This window comes from Solenopsis invicta, chromosome 4, assembly GCF_016802725.1.
Source record: "Solenopsis invicta isolate M01_SB chromosome 4, UNIL_Sinv_3.0, whole genome shotgun sequence".
NCBI classification, from domain to species: Eukaryota; Metazoa; Arthropoda; class Insecta; order Hymenoptera; family Formicidae; genus Solenopsis; species Solenopsis invicta.
The window spans coordinates 26,397,153-26,416,903 of record NC_052667.1 but is presented as its reverse complement, the minus strand read 5'-3'; the positions used below and the strand labels follow the sequence as shown (position 1 = coordinate 26,416,903).

At 42.8% G+C, this 19,751-nt stretch overlaps 1 protein-coding gene across 50 annotated transcripts in view; it reads right to left on the bottom strand.

Annotated features, from left to right (window-relative positions):
• Window positions 1–18,559, bottom strand: part of LOC105196315 (longitudinals lacking protein, isoforms A/B/D/L) — a 291,818-nt gene extending 273,259 nt beyond the window's left edge. For 43 of the 50 annotated variants that reach the window (XM_026132736.2, XM_026132737.2, XM_026132735.2 and 40 more), the window contains exons 1-6: window positions 18,391–18,559; window positions 12,226–12,427; window positions 10,780–11,165; window positions 10,441–10,681; window positions 10,008–10,185; window positions 7,966–8,109 (exon numbers count right to left, since the gene is read on the bottom strand). In XM_026132736.2, coding sequence (XP_025988521.1) covers window positions 7,966–8,109; window positions 10,008–10,185; window positions 10,441–10,681; window positions 10,780–11,165; window positions 12,226–12,399 — 1,123 coding nt within the window. In that variant the 5' untranslated portion in view covers window positions 12,400–12,427; window positions 18,391–18,559. Of the gene's footprint in view, window positions 1–7,965; window positions 8,110–8,799; window positions 9,523–10,007; window positions 10,186–10,440; window positions 10,682–10,779; window positions 11,166–12,225; window positions 12,428–18,390 lie in introns of those variants that run through there. The other 7 variants (XM_039447892.1, XM_039447889.1, XM_039447884.1 and 4 more) reach the window with 2 other exon arrangements.
• Between the last annotated feature and the right edge of the window lie 1,192 nt (window positions 18,560–19,751).

The following is a 19,751-nucleotide window of genomic DNA, read 5'->3' as shown; positions in this document are numbered from 1 at the left end:
CTAAATTTTGTTGTGAATCTTTATTGTAAATTTCTGAATCTCAAAATGAGATACAGAAACAGTAAATTTATCCTTTCTCAGATCGTCCAAGCATTTGGCTTCCATCTTCTTCTATCTTCTTTCTTCATGTTGGCTAAATCGCGCATCGTCAATAGAAAATCAAGAAGTGTGACGACAAAGCATAAATCGTCAAGTCAAGATAATTAGGTTTTTGAAGAGTAAAAAAGGCTGCTCTTCTCCAACGTCTTTAAACTTGACATTGCGTGTAACAGTGCACAATCACAATTTTTAATTTTCTATAAACGAAAAATGAAAAACGGAGGAACCTCTCTGGCGTTATGCGTTTTCTCCGAATTTTAAAAAACTCCTCTTTAATAATTCTCAAATATCAAAATTGAACAAAAAAAATATTTCCAACTTGATACATTGAGAGAAATTATCAAGTTTTCTAAAATCTCGATGAAATGCAGCTGCAAATAATGGAAAAAATAGCTTTCTCCAAGACATTGCATTTTTATATCGTTTTATAGCTTTCCCTCGTTGCCGAGAAATGATGGACTTTCCCTCTCATCATTACAACAGCGCGAAGGGTAATCCAAGACCGATATAAAACGCAATAAAACGTACATGAAAATTTACCATTTAATATATATTAAATATTCATTAACATTCATCATACATCTAATCTTTCTCTCACACATTCACATCTCTTTCTCACTCACGATGATATAGTTTCCATAAAAAGAAACCAAAAGGAAAAAAGTCGTATTGCAAATGAAAACCTGACATCGCTTGCAAGTAATCTTAATCGCCTTACCAATGATTAGATTTGCTGACTTGTCCGCGCGGCTATCTTCATTTGCAATAACACACACGACCACCAATCAACATATTACACATACCATCATTATGTAAATAGGAGTATTCATACGGAGTATGAATTACGTGTACACGTTAAGTATACACGTACAGCTCGATACGCATGTATGCATAAATAACGCGTTTACGTAGACGATATTACGTTATGATGTAACCAAGATAGTATCTTTATAACAGACATCTTCGTCACATTACCTTTTTACCTTGACCCGAGTATTACCTGTTTACCTCGTGTCCTTACCAATGTGTGTATCGGTACCGTGGTGATCTTCAATCTTCTCTCTTGAAGAAAAAGAAGGCGCGAGCGCACGAGCTTTGTTCTATGCAAAAAAATCGCATGAACAAAAATCAGCTGTGCGCCGCAAAATCGTGGGAAATAAAAGAAACGGACGAACGTTCGATAATGCCAAAGATGCGCACGTAAACGTCCAAATTGTGTAAATTCAGATGTTATCTGTGCGTCTTTGACACTAGAACCAATTGTTAATCTTTTGAGTTTCACTGATCTTATTCATAGCATCACCTTTTATGAACTTTGGCTCGTTCGAACCAGAATAACATAAAAAACAGTCTCTAAATAAGATCATAGAGATCTAAAAGATTAAATAAAAAACGCGTTGTGTCGCGATTATCAAACGCTTTCGCAGCAAAAAATACGACGAAAGCGCGATTCTGCTTCTAATAATTTCGGCAAACGTGCAAATGGCACGCTTGCCGTAGATTTCTTCTCTCTTCTGACATCATCGGATTCCCTCTTCGTGGATCGCAGAAGAAGCTCTGTGCGCCGCTCCGACCGAGAAATTGCTCGGCCGTAGCAGCTTGGCGAGCTTCCTCCCTCGCGTTCCCCTCTTCATCACGAGCTCGAGCTCTTCCTCATCGTCTTCGTGGCCTAGACACTTGGAATGGGTCAAAGAACACAAAGAAAGGGAGTATACAGAGAAAAACTGACATGGCATGGTACAACAACACAACGAGAATCGAATAACGAGTAAGTACAATACCATGAACAATAATGACAACGATGTGAATATGTTTATACGTAATCGTTATAAATATATTAAGTATATATATAGCGATATATATCGAATAGAAAAATAGTATTATATAATGTTAAGCATATTATATATATACGAAGTATATATGTGTAAATATATATTACTATATGGAGTCCTTTCTTTCGAGAACGCTCATATGTATACATACACACGTTGGCGCATGTACGTATGCACATATGAGAGAACCATAAGATATATATATGTAAATCGGGTTAATTAAATAGTTCATGTTTTATGCGTTACGAACAAATAAGCGAGTTATGTACACGTGGGTTAGTAAAAAAAAAAAAGATAAATTTGTCGAACGTGTGCGAGCGCGAGCGACGTTGCGGCTATTCTATATTCTACTCGCGTATGGATGTTCCATTCGCTTTACGTAGATGACCAAAAAACCTCTGAACTACCACCACCATGCACACGTCACTACGCGGGACATGTCCGGCCGAACGCCGTCACGCTTGCACACCTCCATAAGAGTTAAGGTGTAATAGTTACACTACCGAAGGAAGCGTGGCATGCAAAAGACGAATTACGCCAAAAAAAAATATATATGTAAATATATATATATATATATATATATGTATGGCACAAATGGGTTAAAAACTATCGAGTGTACGCATACACGGAATGGACAAAGAAAAAAAATTATATATATATGAATATATAATATATATATGTTGTTCACACATCGTTATATCGTACTGCATGTAGTCCTGGTGCGCGCGCGCTTGCGCGACCAAGATCTTGATGTGGAACGTGCTTTTTTTGTTCGTTTTCCGACCACGTCTTTTTTATAGAGAGCCACAAAACCCAACGTGAATGTATGCGTATGTGCGAACGTGCGCGCGACGCGTGAGAGGGACATCACAAGATGCCGATAGACCTCGCCGATCCCGCTCTCTCTCGAGATGAGGAGGCGAGGAGGCCGAGATCGATCGGGCAAAGGGCGAATTTCCGGTCGGCCGGCCGGTTTCGCGACTTACGACCAGCCGTATGAGAAGCGCGCAACTCAAGGAGAAAGAAAGAGGAAAAAAAGATAGACGAGGCAGATGTACGTGGAAAGGAGAAGAGGCAGGCAGAAATGCGAGGGTGATTGAGCTCCCCGCGCTCCTTCGTCGTGCACAATAAGGAGAGAGGAAAGAGGAAAATACAAGACATCCCTTGGGCGACCTGGTACAGACAGCAAAGAGAGAGAAAGAGAAAGAATTCTACTGATGGTTCGCGCACGGCTGGCCGTACGTCGACGCACCCGGTTGTTCCAATCTGCGATCAACGAGGACAACAGGATGTATCACGTATCTCTCTCACGCGATTCTCGGGCAAGTACCTCGCCCGACTCAACTTTTGTGCATGATTTAGCACACGCGTCCTCGTTACATGTACCATATATAATACCGGTTTCTCGCGCCAACAAAAAAAACACGTCACGGCTACAATGGGCTGATTTTTTTTTTTTTTATCTGGGATCTGAGGGTGACTCTCGTCCCGGATGGGCAAAGGTAAACGCGATCGTTTCACTATTGCCAGAAGAAGCGGTCGATCGTTTAAGGAAGGATAGCAAGAGAGAGAGCATGCCTTCAGCGACCGTTCCTTCGGACGGGCGTGTGCGCGGACGCGTTTACCTTTACCTTGTCGTCGGGAACGCTTTCGCGTGTTTCCGCGACAGAAAATATTCACGAGAGAGAAAAAAATGTCTACGCGCTGCGAACAACGTGGCGCAACTCCGGTCCTAAGATCGCGAACTCGTCGTCACGGAACAAATAAAATCTCGAAGGAAGACTAATTAAACGTGCGTGAAGATGGCACAAAATGCAAAAAGCGATAACCAAAAGGTGTACGAGAGCTTTTAAAGTTGAAATTCCAAAACAAAAAAAAACGGAAGAAGACGCGTTATCCGTGAAGTAATGGAATCTATATATATATATAAAAAAAGAGAGACGGCGAGAGACCTCGGATCGCGATGGTTCGAGGCGTGATTTTTAAGTATCCGTCCCCTCTTCCTTCTCCGAACGACCCGGGCACGAAAAACTAGATTCAAGGCAACAAGTCTCTGACGGTGAAAAAAACGACCTTCGCTATCAATGCGAGCATCTGTCCAATATATCTTTTCTTTCAAAGTGTATCGCGCGCGATACACACTGACATGCGTAAGAAGAAAAGTGGAGAGGCAGAACGTTTATATTCCCGTCTGCCGAGACGAGATGGCAAAAAGAGAGAGAGCCCTCGCGATTCTACGGGCACCTGGCGCGTAAAGGACACCGCAAAAAAGATCACCGTCGAGTATCACGTCAGGAACCGCGCGATCGCGAGTACGAGAATTCGAGATTTTAGCAACGCTAGCATTGACAGAGAGACCGCTCCTCTCTCTCCGAAATTACCTTGCCTCCCACGTTGGATCACCTCATCAGGGCGATCGTGCACCTTAAAGGATAACGGAAAAGAAAAAAAAATCCGAGCGCGCCTGAGAAAAAACCTTCCCCCTCCTGCCTAAGCTACATAATTCTGTACTGAAGATAAAAATCAACTTCTATTTCTTGTGCTACACTTCTCTCTCAATATATGCCTCTCTTTCGCGAATTATTCATTTTCCTAGTGTTCCTATTCACTATTAAATTGCTCTAACGGATATTAAACGCTTCGTATCGCACGAATTTTATTTGCTACAAAGAATCGCGCTGTTAATTTTATTTTTGCAGTGAGATTGCAACGACAACGCGAAAGATTATTTTCTGAGCCATCGAATCGCTCCAGAAATGCTCTGCGATCGCGAAGGATGTCGGCCCCGGGCAAACGACGCGCACGATTTCCGGCTCAGCCATCTGGGGCGACCGGCATCCGGCTGCATCTGCTGCTGCCGCTCAGTGTGCAGCTGTCGACGCACATTAGCAGATGCAAGCAAGCTCACAGCTGGCCCGTCGTCTCGAAAGACGTTAACCAAACCGATATACATAAATTTCATTTACTTTCTTCATTCGCCTGAATTATTCCGAATTTCTATTATCAAAATATGCGTATGCCTAATAGTCATTATATTGTAATTTGTTATCGATCTCGTTACAGTTGCAATGACAAAATTATATTGCTTCCTATTGTCTCACTGAAAAATGCACCGAAGTCGGTCTTCTCATTCGCGATTTTATCATTACGTAATATATATAATCGCCTTGATACGGTTCAATGCGCCTATACAAGAGTTCGCGATAAATCTGGGTCATCGGTAGACCACGACGAATGGTTTCATTTATTTTCTTATTACGGTCGTATCATCGCTCAACGCCTTCTCGTCGACTCGATAAGCAACGAAGAATTTATCTAATATCGATTTTTTGCTCACCGACTTGTGATAAACTATTAGTATTTAATTATACATGTATATAGATAATACATTTGTACGAAAATACGCTTTCCTATCAAGTTTTCTAAAAAATAATAACATAATCGCACGACCTTGATTTTATTGCGAGTTTCTGTTTAACGCAACATTTATCACGAAGTGATAAAAAGCAATTTTTCACGAATCTCCACGACTGCGAATTTCGAAAGTCCGATGCGCTTCGCACGAGTGATTGATATCGCGGTGATTGTAGAAACACGGCGCGCATATCTCACCGCTCAGTAAACTACGTTTTTCTCGCTCGGTTATTCGCTTCTTGTCGTCTCATCTCTCCTTTTCGAGAGAAATCCTTCCTACCACGCTCGCGTTCGTCCCAAGCTTCACAAGGCTCAAGGTCAGTGAATGTTCGTGGGAACGTCTCGACTAGGCAAGTACGTACACATGCCTATTATACTATATAAACACGATTAGCTGTATTTCCCATGTCCGCCATGAACGGTTTGCGTCGCAACAAGCGATGGAGAGGCTTGACTGAATAAGATTCACGCGTGTTTTCGAGTAACCGAGTCCCGTCATGCATCCGCACTGGGAGCAATTGAATGCAATGTAAGAATAGTGGGTCATCTAATGGTCGGTTGGCTATCATGAAAAAAATAAATTGAAAGAGGAAAAATAACTGAAGATTAGATTGAACCCAATCAGAAATGAGAAGGAGAGATTTACGTAATCTTAAGAGAGCTTTAAGCATCGACCTTGCTGAAAGTAGCTCGTCAATGTGTTTAGCGAGTTAGGTTATCGAAAATCGCACTCACAGCAGTAATCGCTAAATATATTGAGGAAAAAGATCCCGACGACACACGCAGTGGGTGTCGCTTAGAAATTTGTTCGGTGACGTCACTCCCGGAGTCGAGTAACTGCATAGGTTGCGTTAAATGGAACGCGGCCACTTCGTGTTATCGGGCCGAAGATCAGCGTAAAACGATCAAAGATGATCACAACGTCATCCTATAGTATATATAGTGTCAAATTTCTTTGAAAGGCACGTAACGCGTCGATTGGAGCCAAGGTGAGACGAGACCGTTGGCTCACACTGCCTTGCGATCGCGCAAGCCCCGTTATAATATTCCTCTACCCGCCGAGCTCTCACGTTTCCTCAGATACAATTTCCCATAGCAACAGGGGAAAAAAACGCTACCGGACACGTTCCGAAATTTCCTTCGTTATTTATTCGCTGAGCTACGACTTCTACCTTCGACTATAAAATAACGAATTATATTTCGTGCATGTTCTCGTCATCAAAACTAGTACATTTTGTATATATCGTATATCATTTTGTATATATACTCGTCGTTTCGTATAGAATAACCGCTATCGTTAGATCTGTCACGCGATACGCCATACGATGTTCGTGGAAACTGACGAACGTGAACGATAAGAACCGGTTTCGAAGATAGAGAGACACTATTGAGAGAGACTATCTACCTACTGATCTTTACACCCACATGTGTTTCTCAAGCTATCGATGACGCGTGATTCCGTAATGCAACCAACTTTAACTATTAATGACAGGATATACACCCGGCGTTTGACCAATGAAACGTTTCCCGTTGCCTTTAACAAAGAACCGACAAGTTTAACGAGTAATCTCGATAGTCCACGCTTTCGGTTTTATTATAACCAAGGTAATACAATAACAAATGCTTTTAATCTCCCGACTCTCAAGTCGTTTCATCTATCTATAGCTGTCTCAACACTATGAACACGTTTACGTAAAAATAATAGAAAATTTCACGATCGGAGGGGGGTTGGTTATTACTGTAATTTACTACCAACTACTTTTATGTCATTTCGCGTGTAACTATCATCGAGAATAAAATAACTGTAATCGTCCTTCGTGCTTTTTTACGCGCGAAATTGACACGAGATACTGGGTCTCGTGTTGTTAACTCTCTGGTCGGTTGCGGGCTGTCCTCCTCGCGCTGTCGTACTCCTTTCGGAGGAGAGAGAGGCCGCAGCGTCGCGCGTTGCGAGGCTTACGAAGACGAGACAGAACGAGTATCGTAAAACAGATTATGGAAAACCGATTGCGGTTGACGCGATGAAAAAGGTGCGCGTGCGTGCGACTCGTCTTACGTCAAGTCTCGCGTGTCGCGGCGCCACGCTAAGAAAGGAAAAAGATAGAAAGAAATACACAAAGAACTTAAGAATTTAACGGAAAGCTCTACATGCTCTGATAGAAAATAAAAAGCTCTTTCAGAGACCGTGCTACACTTGAACGCACCGGAATCTAGGTTGAACCACGTTATCGACAACGAAAGAAAAAGAAGCTCCGCCCCGCCTGCGCAATAGGCACGTATAATTACGCGCGCGTGTACACGTCATAGAAACTTTTATCAACGTACTCGCTTGTGAATAAGCCATTGTCAGTACGACGCATCACAAAAAGATTCATATCATAGTTTTCCATTTCGAAATTTTACCACATTCACGAGCTCATTCAAACGCAAGTACGCGCGTATTTCTATTCTATTTTTTCGGCCATAAATTTGTTTAAAATTTGCATTCTAACAGCCGTAACAAACGATGTACTTCCCGCGAGTGAAGGGCGCTCAAAGTGCTGTAACGAGTAAGGCCAATTACGAGTGCCTATTGTTACGGGGGCCGGAGACAGATGGAAAATGATGAGGATGAGCCTACCTTGTGAGTCCCGATGAGCCTGTGCGGCCTCCTGAGCTTGTAGAAAAACCTCATCTGTCGTCCCGGGAGCTCCTGCCACTACAGAGCCCACAACACCCCCCGCATTACTTCGATCACCGGTAACGTGCCATGAGCCAAGACCTGCTAAAATAAACCATCGTCCGATAAATCTCAATGCGGCGTTCGCTCTTCGCACGATACGCTCTTGTATGCCATTAATCAAAATTTTATATAGCAAAGGCTATATGCAAAGATATCTCTACGAAACCGAAAGCTGCTCTGGCATATCTCTAACAATAAAGTTGAAATTAACATTAAGATTAGTTGCGAGCTGTTAGAAATCCTTATTTGAAAATCTCGAATGATTTTAAATTGAAACATCAAATATAAAAATGATAACAAAAACGTTATTCTAGGAATGAAGAGGATACTTTATTCATAAACTCTTTTAAAGGGGAACAAAAATATTGGGGCACATATGTAAGACCGGCCAAGAAATTACGCAGCGAAACACAGGGTTTCACACGATCAGAAAATTGCACGGTATTCCCTTATACAGTGGGCGTGCTTAAAATACATTTATATTATACCCTAATCATCCCTCTACATTCACGACTCGTTACAGCAAGTAATATTTGGCAAGTTACGCGTAATTACCATAACACATCCGCCCCGCAGATCGACATGCTCGCACACATTCGCATGTAACCATACGTACAGAACAGTCATCACAAGTTTGAAACGATTTAGCTTAAATAGTCTACACGTGTAACACTTAAGAAATAGACAAATAATACTGATAGATTCAGACTATTTGAAGTTGAGATACTTTGTACATCGACTCGTCATGCTTCGTACTCGAACATGCGTATCATTGAATTGCCATTAAATTATCAATAAACGACTAGTTCGGAGTGATTCTTGTTGGAGTTTCGATTCCCGGGTAAATATAAACGTCAAGGTGCAAACAGAAGAATGTTTCTCGGCAATGTGTACGTTACAAGAACTACGTTCGATCTTAAGTGAACGATCTAAGAATAACTCAGTCAGTCTCTATTTCAAACATAAACTATATAGTGATTAACGATGGTCGTTGATTGGGCTCAACGTTAAAAGAACGGTGCATGGGACGTTACAATATTCGCGCGTTCTCAATGTGCGCACACTAAGTTTGTCTAGGCTGGATCGGGGTACTAGAAGGTTGCTGTCTCCATCTCCTCCTGACGACGTTCAATTTTTTCAAATAGAACTGCAGCGTTGAGCGATTAATGCCATACATCTCGGACGCCTGAGTGGTGCTAACCCCCTGTTGCAATATCGCCTCCAGGGACATTTTAACCGAGTCTAAGCTATACTTTCTGCCCTGCTTGTTCGCCAGTGATTTAAGCAACGCGCCTACGTCAACGTCTGGGCGCGGCCGCCTCATGTTTGGCACTTTTTTACATTCGAGGAAATGGGAAGCCCATGGGGCACCACCGCCACCGCCATTACCACGACCACCACCGTCACCACTACCCAAATTCCCTCTCGACCGAGACCGCGCTCCCGCCCCCCCACCTGCAACGAGGAAACCCAAGCTAGTGTCGGCCAATTTGTTACACGTCCCGTTTTAACAGATAACAAACAAAACAACGAAACGACTTCGCGACACCAAAACTATTAATTCGTTCAACTCATAAGCCCTTCCCATTTACGATCAAGTGAGAAACAACTGATTATCGCGACCCAGCAATACCGCGACTCCCGTTCAAGAATCACTGTCCAATCGTACAAGACGTCAAGCTCCGCTTCGATCCAAATAAGCTTTTGGATCGAAGATTCGCTGCTGTCGTTGACTCTTTCCAGAGCATATAATTTTAACCAAATTACGCAATTAATCGCTCTATGTATGCTCTTCATATTTTTACATGCGGAACGCTGCTTAGCGATGCGCAAGTTTAAATGCAATATTATATAATTCGCATTCTAAATGAGAAATAAACCCTGCGTTTCGCTACGATAAAAACAAAAAGAGTAAATAATGAATAATATTTGAAACTTACCGGGGTGTTGGGCGGGGTCATGGGACGGTCCAGCCCGATTGTTGTCCTGTTCCATATCATTAAGATCGTTCATATCTTCATCCAGCGTCAGATCTTCGACGCCCTCCTCAGCATCATCTAGGTATTCAGACTTTGGCTCGATGAGATTATCGTTTGGCTCGGGTTTTTCGAGTGGCAGCTGTAAAATATTAAGACGCATTAGAAATACTGAAAAAAACCTCTTTTACGAAAAGAAAATGTAATTAGCAAAAAAAAAAAAAATTTGTCTCGGACTGTTTCCCGACTGCAAAGGTAAGGAAAAGATGAAACCAAGGCAGTAGGATAGAGAACGATTTTTCTTTACCAACGACGCGAAAGAAACAGCGCTTTTAGCGACATGCCTCTACTAGACGTTGGTAAATGCAAGTGAAAGAATTCGTTGAACACATTTTACCTGTAACATCTCGTCGGCAGGTTTCGTCAACTGCGTCATTAAAGCTGACCTGCCGAGAGAATCTGTGGGATCTGCGTGTACTTTCTCGTCTGCCACTGGCGCGATACCAAGCGCCGGTACACCCATTTGCTGAGGCATATCGCTGGAATTCGATGCATCCTGGTTTTCTATCGTCTCTTCCGTTAAACTTCTTCTTCGAGGCCTTTTTCTTTTTCTTGATGTTGGACTTTGCGAACCTTCCCTGTAAGAAAAAAAAAAAAAAACGTACAATTAGTGATGTTTTTTGAAACGAGCAATCTCAAAGTTACAATATAATAAAATTGTTCTTCCTCAACTAACCTTGAGGAGAGACCCTTTGACACCTGAGGACTAGCCGAATCCTCTGGTATATCCCCTACGGAACTTGGCGCCAAACTCTGCCTAGGAACTTTGTTCTTTTCTATCGTCAGACCGGAAGACGCGTGTGGAATGTCTAACGATGGTGCTGTTGGTTGTGAGACGGTTTTCTGTGGCCTGGACTCCGTCTTACTACTGCCAGCAGTTTTACTTTCCGAAAGGCCCTTAATTTGCAGAGACTCAGCGGCTTTGAGGAGTGCTGCCAATTGGTCTTGGGAAATATTTACTTCCCCTCTGTACATATAATCCATCATTGCCTTAAGTTCTTTGAATTTAACATCTTTGAGTATGAAGACTGGATGCTTGTCGTAGTGTTCGCTGAGGAGGCACTGTAACATAAAAGTACATAATCTTTCCAGAGAAGCAGTCACAATATTAATTATATAATTTTCTCAATATATTAAATATAGAGATGTTTCAACATATTTAAAATATTTACTTTTTGCATTATAATGCACAAACTTGCTGAAGAAAATATATAAAAAGTAATACAATTTAAATATTAACTAAACGCCATGAATAATATTTAGATATTATTCGTAAAGCACAGTTATAGGCAAAAGTATTCATTTAGTTGTATCGATATCTCATGTATCGTATACTGCAGCTAAGAATGCAAAGTGCCACATCAGGGATGAGCTAAGATCTACACGTACGCATATACAATTCGAGCATATTATTAATTTTCATAGAGCAGTATTCAATTATTGCAACAGCCGCTCTGCATCCCCACCCATATTAGGGTAAAATCCCAGGGCAAGTGCCCTGGAAATCAGCCATCTTGCTTTCCTTGTATTGATCAAGAGGACCCTAGGAGGGGGGCTTCAGGCTTTTACTCCCCACTCTCCCCCACCGCACCTCCTACACTCCAGCCCAGGCAACGTTCAACAAGCACGGCCATCTTGTTTCAACTTGAGATCCCCTTCTCTATCTCTTACTTCTCAACAATCTATCTCGCTCCCTCCCAACATGTTTCGTATTGATCTAACTCAACTGAGCCAACTGGACAAAGAAGAAAGGGGAAAAGCTTCGCCATAATTATAAATCTGTTACATTTACAATTATTCTCCCAAATCAAAATTCCATTTTACCTCGTATTTTCATTAATTGTTAATTAATAAAACAATTATTAATAAAATTGCTGTTTAAATTATCGCAACTTTCAAATGAGAATATTATTCAAAGATTTATCATTACAATAAAAGAATTTTGCCAGTGATTATATTAATAATCCAATTCCAAGAAAATAGCAAGGAAATTAAAATAACGATTCACAGCTATCAAAAAGAGAATTACGTTACAAAATAAGACAATTACTTGGAATACCTGTAAATAGCAATACGAAAGTGTCGTGACATTAAGTAACAGTAAATAAAACGTTTCGCTTACCTCAAAATATGGGCTGCAAGCGGAGAGGACTACTTTGTGGGCCTTGAGAGTCTTCCCCTCCGCCGCCAGGGTACAGTCGACCAGCGTCCCGCTTTCGAGGAGTGTGTCGAAGTTTTGTATGAGCGTACTTTGGTGGTTGTTCCACCTGAGACAGAACTGCTGGTCATCCTCCATGGTTAATTCTGGCTTCGTTTCCTCGTTTCTGCACAGACGAGAGAAGACAAGCGTGAATAACTTTGATGCCTGAGAAGCGTGCCGAGGAACGAGAAACCGGATAAACGTACGAGAGCGGAATCTGCCGACACGGACTCGTCCTCTCCTTTCTCTCGCGCGCGCTGTTTCTCCTTACCGTACGTATCGATCGACCGAGCGACCCGACGCTATCTCGTCCTCCCGCGACCGATTATTATCGCGCACATCGAGCCGAACGACGTACCCGCGAAAGTACGTCTTCTCTCGATTTTCTGTATCCGACCAATCCACGAGACAGTGCTACCTCTTCTCCTCGGTACGTATCTTTTTCCGCACGCGGCCCTCGCGGGAGGACGACGGAGGCGAAAGCTCCGCAACGAAGCGCCGAAGCTTCCAAAATGGCCGTGTGAGCGATGCGTCGGTCGGATCGCTCTTCTGGCCTTTTCCTTTGTGCGTGTCTGGTAACGGTAATGGGTTACTTGGTGGGGATGATGCAGGAGGACGCGCAAGCACCGCGCACGCGCAACTGCGACGTCCGGGCTGCGCGCACCGCTTGCGCAACAGCCGCGGAGGCCCCTGGGACGACGGTTCAGGGGCGGCAGCTGCGGCAACTGCCGCCGATAGAAAATACGGACTTTTTTTTAATCGAAATAAATTTCTATTTTTTCAATGCTACAAAAGTCGAAGAAAATGCGACACCGATAGAGTACGTAACGGTACACGCTGATGGTATCACTTTGATCGGAAACTGGACGCACGACGGAAAAAAAAGAAACATTGACAGCAAGACGTATATACCTGAAAACGTGACGTCGCGACGCAGCCGGCGAATCTGAATCTCGAGACTTGCTTGCCTATGAGTAGCCGAGTAATGATCGTGAGCCGCTATCAATTAGCGCAATTTCATCTTGACGTTGGTCTCGTTGACAATCGCGTCGCGTCACCGTCGCCAGGAGGGCAAAGCCGGGAACATGTCTAATCCGATTTACGTCACGGCGCGACTCGCATTAACGACGCGCAATAAATACGGAAAATCGATCACGCGGCTCACGAAATGGGTGGGGAACACTGGAGAGGGAGAGAGGAAGGAGGAGAGGGTCACGCAGCAGGACGCAGCCGCGAGGATAGAGCGAACGAAAAAGAAAAAAAAAGAAAAAGAAAAGGAAAGAGCCGTCCCTCTGCCTGCGCTTACACGATTGCGTAATCTATTTATATTGTTATCTCGCGCGCGCGAGAGCGCGCGTTACGTCAGGCGATGTCGAGCGGTAGAAGAGTGTGCGTGCGAAGTACATGTACAAACGGAACAAAAACAAATTGTTGACAGATAATTTTTCTCGACCGCATACCGCGTGCGCGCGCGAGCGCAAGTCTAGATACGGAGACGTGAGAGAAAAGAGAAGCGAGCGGGAGGAGACGCGCGGAGAGGAACAGTTTTGCGACGGCAACGCGGAGAACGCGCCCCTGTCCCCTCGTCCCGTGTCGAGGCTGGAAACCGCAAAGTCGGAGAGCGGAGACGTGGAACGTAATATGGCGGTCGGCGAGGTCGGACCCGGGAACAAAATGGCGGCGGGTGGAAAGCTCGGCGACGGAAAACCACGGGCGGCGATCGATCCGCGCCGTGCTCGCGCGCGCAACCCGACTGTTCCCCGCGCTCGTGCGTCGCGTCTGGACAATGGCATACTGAAATCGCAAACGCTACGCCACTAGACGCGCGGGAAGAATTACGCTTTTACCGGCTCACTATCGTTCAGCGATAACGACAACGACGACGAACGACAACGGGATTACTCTACAACGAAGCGACGCGCGATCCGAAAAAGCGTTCGCCATCTCTCCTTCACGGACCCGCCCCGCCGCGCCAATCTCGTTCGCGTATTCCCCGCGCTTTTCCGCGATCTCCCATCGCCCGAAACGCGTTTCTACGTTACGACGTGTTCACTCACCTAATAACGGAGATATAAAACAATCTAATATCACAGTAAAAGAGTCGGTGAATAAAACAGCGTTGGAACGTCCAGGCCCGGCGTCCGCCTCGTGCGCTGCCCTTTTCAACAATGGCGTAGCTCAACGCCTCTCGGCTAGGCCGCTGTGCACCGCCGTCGGGGGGCGCAAGCGTACGAGCTGCTGCCGCCGCTCGCCGAGCGGCGTCCCGAGAGCGTAGCGCGTCCCGGTGCGAGCGAGAAGGAAAAACAGGAAAACGGCGCGCATGCGCGGCACACGGAAATTCGCTACTGCGACTGATTGAGAATAGCACCGACGCGCTGCCCCGACGAGGCCGAATTACGGGTCGGCGTCAAGATGGTCGCGGCGCGGCTTCGTTTTCCAGCGGATCCTTTCCCCGAAAGCCGCTCCCCGCAAAAATCCTCGAAAGAATGCGTCTCTTCGTTCCGAATCGCAAGTCGCGTCCCGAAAGTCATCGAAAAAAAATTGGACCGCCAATCGCAACGTCGGCAGGTATAGATTTCCAATTCCAATTTATTTTACAGCGACACAACCCCCCCCTCTCTTCTCTCCTACCGCCCCCGCCTCTTCGCATCAATTTGGTCTCGATCGAAAACAACGCGATTTCGGAAATTCCAAAAAATTCACGCTCGACATTGGCGATACAACATTGCACGTCGAGATGATATTCCGTCTTTCGTTTTGACAAACCTTCAGTCTGTTCTTTTTCTACATCTGACTGAACTCGAACTAAAAGCCGCAGCACAGACTTGCATAACTGCATAACCGTATACATAAAGAAATTGATTGGTCCATTCCCTTACGCATGTGCAAATGGACTAATTGATTTCCTTATGCATACGGTTAATAATGCAGCTATGCAAAAGTCTGTACTACGATTTTAAGAGGGTTGGTTTATAATAGTCGTTACAGTAAGAAATTCACCAATCATAAGTGATTATTCTTCTATAAATCAACTATGATTGGCCAATTTCTTACGGTTACGGCTATTATAAACAAACTTGAAATGTGAAAAGAAACAACAGGTTTGTTCTTTTTCCACATCCTGAATTTTTCGCATGGTTTACATTTTTTCTTTTTCTCTCAATACGAGACGAAAAAAAGAAAAGATGAACAAGTTCAGTTCTCGAACGTAAAAAAAAAAAAAGAAACCTGAGCTTACATCTCGACTACTACGTATTGTATTTTTGCAAGTTGCTATGAAAAAGATACGCAGTAATCCAATATCGCCTTACGTATCTATTATTTCCATGAAAAACGAAAAACTAATCGGCCGCTTTGCACTCGCAGGATTATCACAATCACAATAAAAAATAAATACCAATAAAAAAAAATGTGCTCTAACGCACTGAAGTTAATTCTACATTACAGTTCTATAAATATTTTTAATCAAATGGTCGGCGATTGCGAGAAACAGCGAATCGATAAAAACAGAATCATGTATTAAAAGCCAATTACATGATTACTACGTAAGCGCTTGTTGTGTTATCTCGACTGGCTAATCTCGAAAAGACTTAACTTCGAAAGCGAAAAAGAGAAATATTTTTAAAATGATTTCAAAATAAACGGTTCTTTATTATCCTCCTCCTGTATATTTATATTTACTTGTGTTTACGTATGCCTATAAATATACATTTTTATCTATACGTGTTATCAGTGTGTGTTTAACTCTTAGAATACAATGTGAAAAAAGTTTTATAAACATAAGTATTCTGAGTCCAATCACTTCAAAATTTAAAAAAATCTAATAATTCATAATCGTGTTTTCAAGTTCCTAGAACAAATATCTGAACTTTTCTTTTGGGGGAAAAAAACTATAATTGAAAATTCGAATTATTTCCATAGACAGAAATCGATCGGACACAAAATACCAGTCGAGTAAGGAATGAAAGATAATAAAAACGTACAAAAATGTCATGCATGAGAAAACTTGAAAACGGATCGTTCTCCGTTTCGACTGACAACAACCGGCGTTCATCCGTTTATTATTCCTCGCCTGTTATTACCGCACAACGCCTCACGATCTTTCCCACTATGATATGCCGCGATACGTCTTTACACCGTCGTTGTTTATTTTGCGCGTATTTAATCCGAAAGGTAAATAAAGCCAACGACCAGAATCCGATCGTATAAATTCCGAGTGGTTGACCGGAATGCCAATAAAGGTCGTTTAATTGCCGGCAATAAAGCAGGCGAGAACCGCTAACGTTACCGGACACGACCGCCGCCGTGCCCTTTTGCGTTTCGTTGTTACGCTGCTTTACGTAATCTCACGGGGACGATTCCACGACTCGCCGATGCTTATCACCGTTCGATAATCGAAGCGAACGAATAAAGAGTACACGAGAGATTTAATCGGAAAGCAAAACACATTTAAAGCACAATTTTTACCAACTGTGAATTGAGAAAAAAAAAAGTTGTTTACTTGGCTAAAATTTTCAACCTTTAATTTCTTCAAGTATTTTTTTTTTCCAAGTATTGATTTATTTAAATTAAATATGTATATAATTAAATATATATTTAAAATATATTTTATGTATTTGAGTAAAATACATAAATAGTAGAATAGAAGAAATTTTATGAAGTTGAAAATCTTAGTCATTTTAAATTTTTTTTTTGCATGTATTTTTTCTCATGGTCTCAAATCAAAGTTTCTATCAATAAATTTTAATCTCGGTTTTACTTATCTTTCAAGTCTGTTCGCGTTGCTTAAAATCTCAAAAATTTTTAAACTCGAAACAAGACAAATATATACTTAAGCGTAGAAGAGAAAGACAACAGCGACGACTAAAGGACAAAAAATGCAAACAATGCGAACAGACCTTTCCACTAGTTCCAAGAATACAAAAAAAGAAAACAAGTTACTCTACGCCGGTAACGACCTTTCGACCGTCACGAGGAAGGCGAGTGGTTTCGCCTAGAAATTCGGTACAAACGAAAGATTTGCCAGTTCCAGGTAATTGGCGTCTGGAAATTTTAGCGTCGGGTAACGTCATGGCGGACGTCTCGTCGCTTTTCTCATTCGCGGCGCTACGCGGCAGCGACAGCCATGGCCGACGCTTTCCCGAACCTCTCGTAACGTACGCGACCTCGATCGCTCTTCTATATTTAGCGACCGTCGAAACGCCGCGCCGCACCGCCGCGTGAACGGGGATCAGGCATAGTAACGCCCGATAAATGAAATAACGAACGCTATCAAGGATCTGCGATTGCATAATAAAGAAAAAAAGGCGATTAAACCCTTCCCCTCCTCCTCTCCCCTCGCGTTGACAGTTGTGCCAAATAACGCGGGACACCGAGGAAATTTGCAAACAATCGTAGAGCGACGCAACTTCGCGTTGACGTAATTTTATCCTCGATAATTACAAATGCTGCGATGCAGCGTCTCTGGGGAATCACAGGTACAAATTCCATAATTTAAATTCGGGACGGAAACGCGAATTGTCTCGGGATTCCGTGAAATTACGCCGCATTGCGTGTACTATATATTTTTTTTTTTACGAGACCGTAAACCGTTTAAAGTGCAATAACCTCCGTCCGACGTTTCTCGCGGATGGCTATCGCTGCTTTGGCGATCCCCACGTGCGTCGTGGTAGACACGACGACGACGACGAAAGAGACGCATTCCGCCGCGAGGATCTGTCGTAGACCTCGTTGACCGGTTCACGCGATCGCGTGCGCGTAATGGCCGACCTCGGACCGTTTCTCAGGAGACAAAATGGCGAAAAACCTCCAAAAAAAGCTCGAGGAAAAGCACCTCTCGCGCGCTCTCACCGTTTCGTGAACCGATGGAATTTCGTTGGAAAACCGAATGATTTCGCGAGCAAGGACAGAGAAACACGCGATCTTCGTAGGATGGCGGCGTGAGAACGCGGCGACGCGACATGGCGGAACGCGACCTGGTTTTCCGCGAAAACTTTCCATTGAGTGAAGAGGCGAGAGGCGCGGTCATCCGTGGGCGAAGCGGAAAAACGGCAAATAGAAAAACAATACGCTAGTTTTCCTACTCACCTATGTATTGGCACAGTCTAAATATCACAAGAGGACGAAGGGGAGAACTACGCGTCCACTCCTCAGCGTGCACTATCCGAGCGTCATGGGTCCTTTTTACACAATGGCCGTGCCGCGGTACGCGCTTACGATCGATCAGTTTCTGCGAGAAGCCGACGCCGACCCGAAGCCGCACGGAAACGAAGCTCATTCCCCTCCCGGTTGCAGCGCTCCCAGACGCGGCGCAGAATCACAAAGTCGTTCTCTGCGCATCGGACGAATGACGCTGGTGGGGCATGAAGGAGAACAGTATCAGGTGCGTACCTGCATGCCGCGCGCGAGGGAGCGTCCACGAGGGGCGCCCACGGCGGCGACGTATGATGACGTGACCGCGTTTCCTCGCAGGCGCGACTGCGACGATGCGGAGAGAAATACACGGGGACAATCGTGTATCCTAGAAAGAGAGCGGAACAAATGCTCTGGATAATAGACAGCGCCAAGCCAGAAAAAGATATATTGTATAGCTTAAATGCAGCATGCTTTGTTTTATTTCTCACTGGTTTAATTGAGATCGTTACTGCATTCAACAAATTTTTTTCACGGAAAAAATACGGTGAATAAACCTATTGTTCTGTTCGTGTCAGAGTACCGTATTTTATTTTTTTATTAATCTTATTGATTTTTAATTAAATGTTAATAAAATTAATATTTTAGTAAAAGCTTTTTCTCCGCCTTGGCGGAAAAAATTCTACACAAATGCATTTAAGTAATGCTACAAAAATCTACAAAAAAATGCTAGAATTAGAACACCTTTGTTAATAATTAATATAAAGTTAATTTTAATAATTAAATAAACATTTCCAAGAAGAAATAAATATTTATATGAAAGAGCTAATAATTTCTTCAAATTCATATTGTTAGTAGAGAACTTTGTATAATGCTTGGTTATAGAATTTTTTCGTCAGATCACTTGGAAGTTGTTAAATGTAATATAAAAACAGAAAAATTTACAAAAATTCAGAAAAATGTTCCAATTCTTTTTTATGTAGATTTTCATAGCATTTTTTTAATTTGTATAGAATTTTATAAAATTTTTTTATAAAGGGTGGTATTTGATTTTGTTAATGTAATTAAATATAAAATCTTTTTTGTGCAAATTTTTTATTCTTTATTTTTTTAATTATATTTACTCAAACGGTACACACAATTGCATAATAAATTCAAATAGAACCACAAAATTAATCAGTTATATGGCATACAAATTTGCGCTCGTATCTTAAATTTATGTTACACAAAAGTTTACTTGTGTCACTAAATTAGCATTTGAAATATTAACGTTATCATAAGAGATTGAAATGATTAGATATCACAGATTTGCTCAT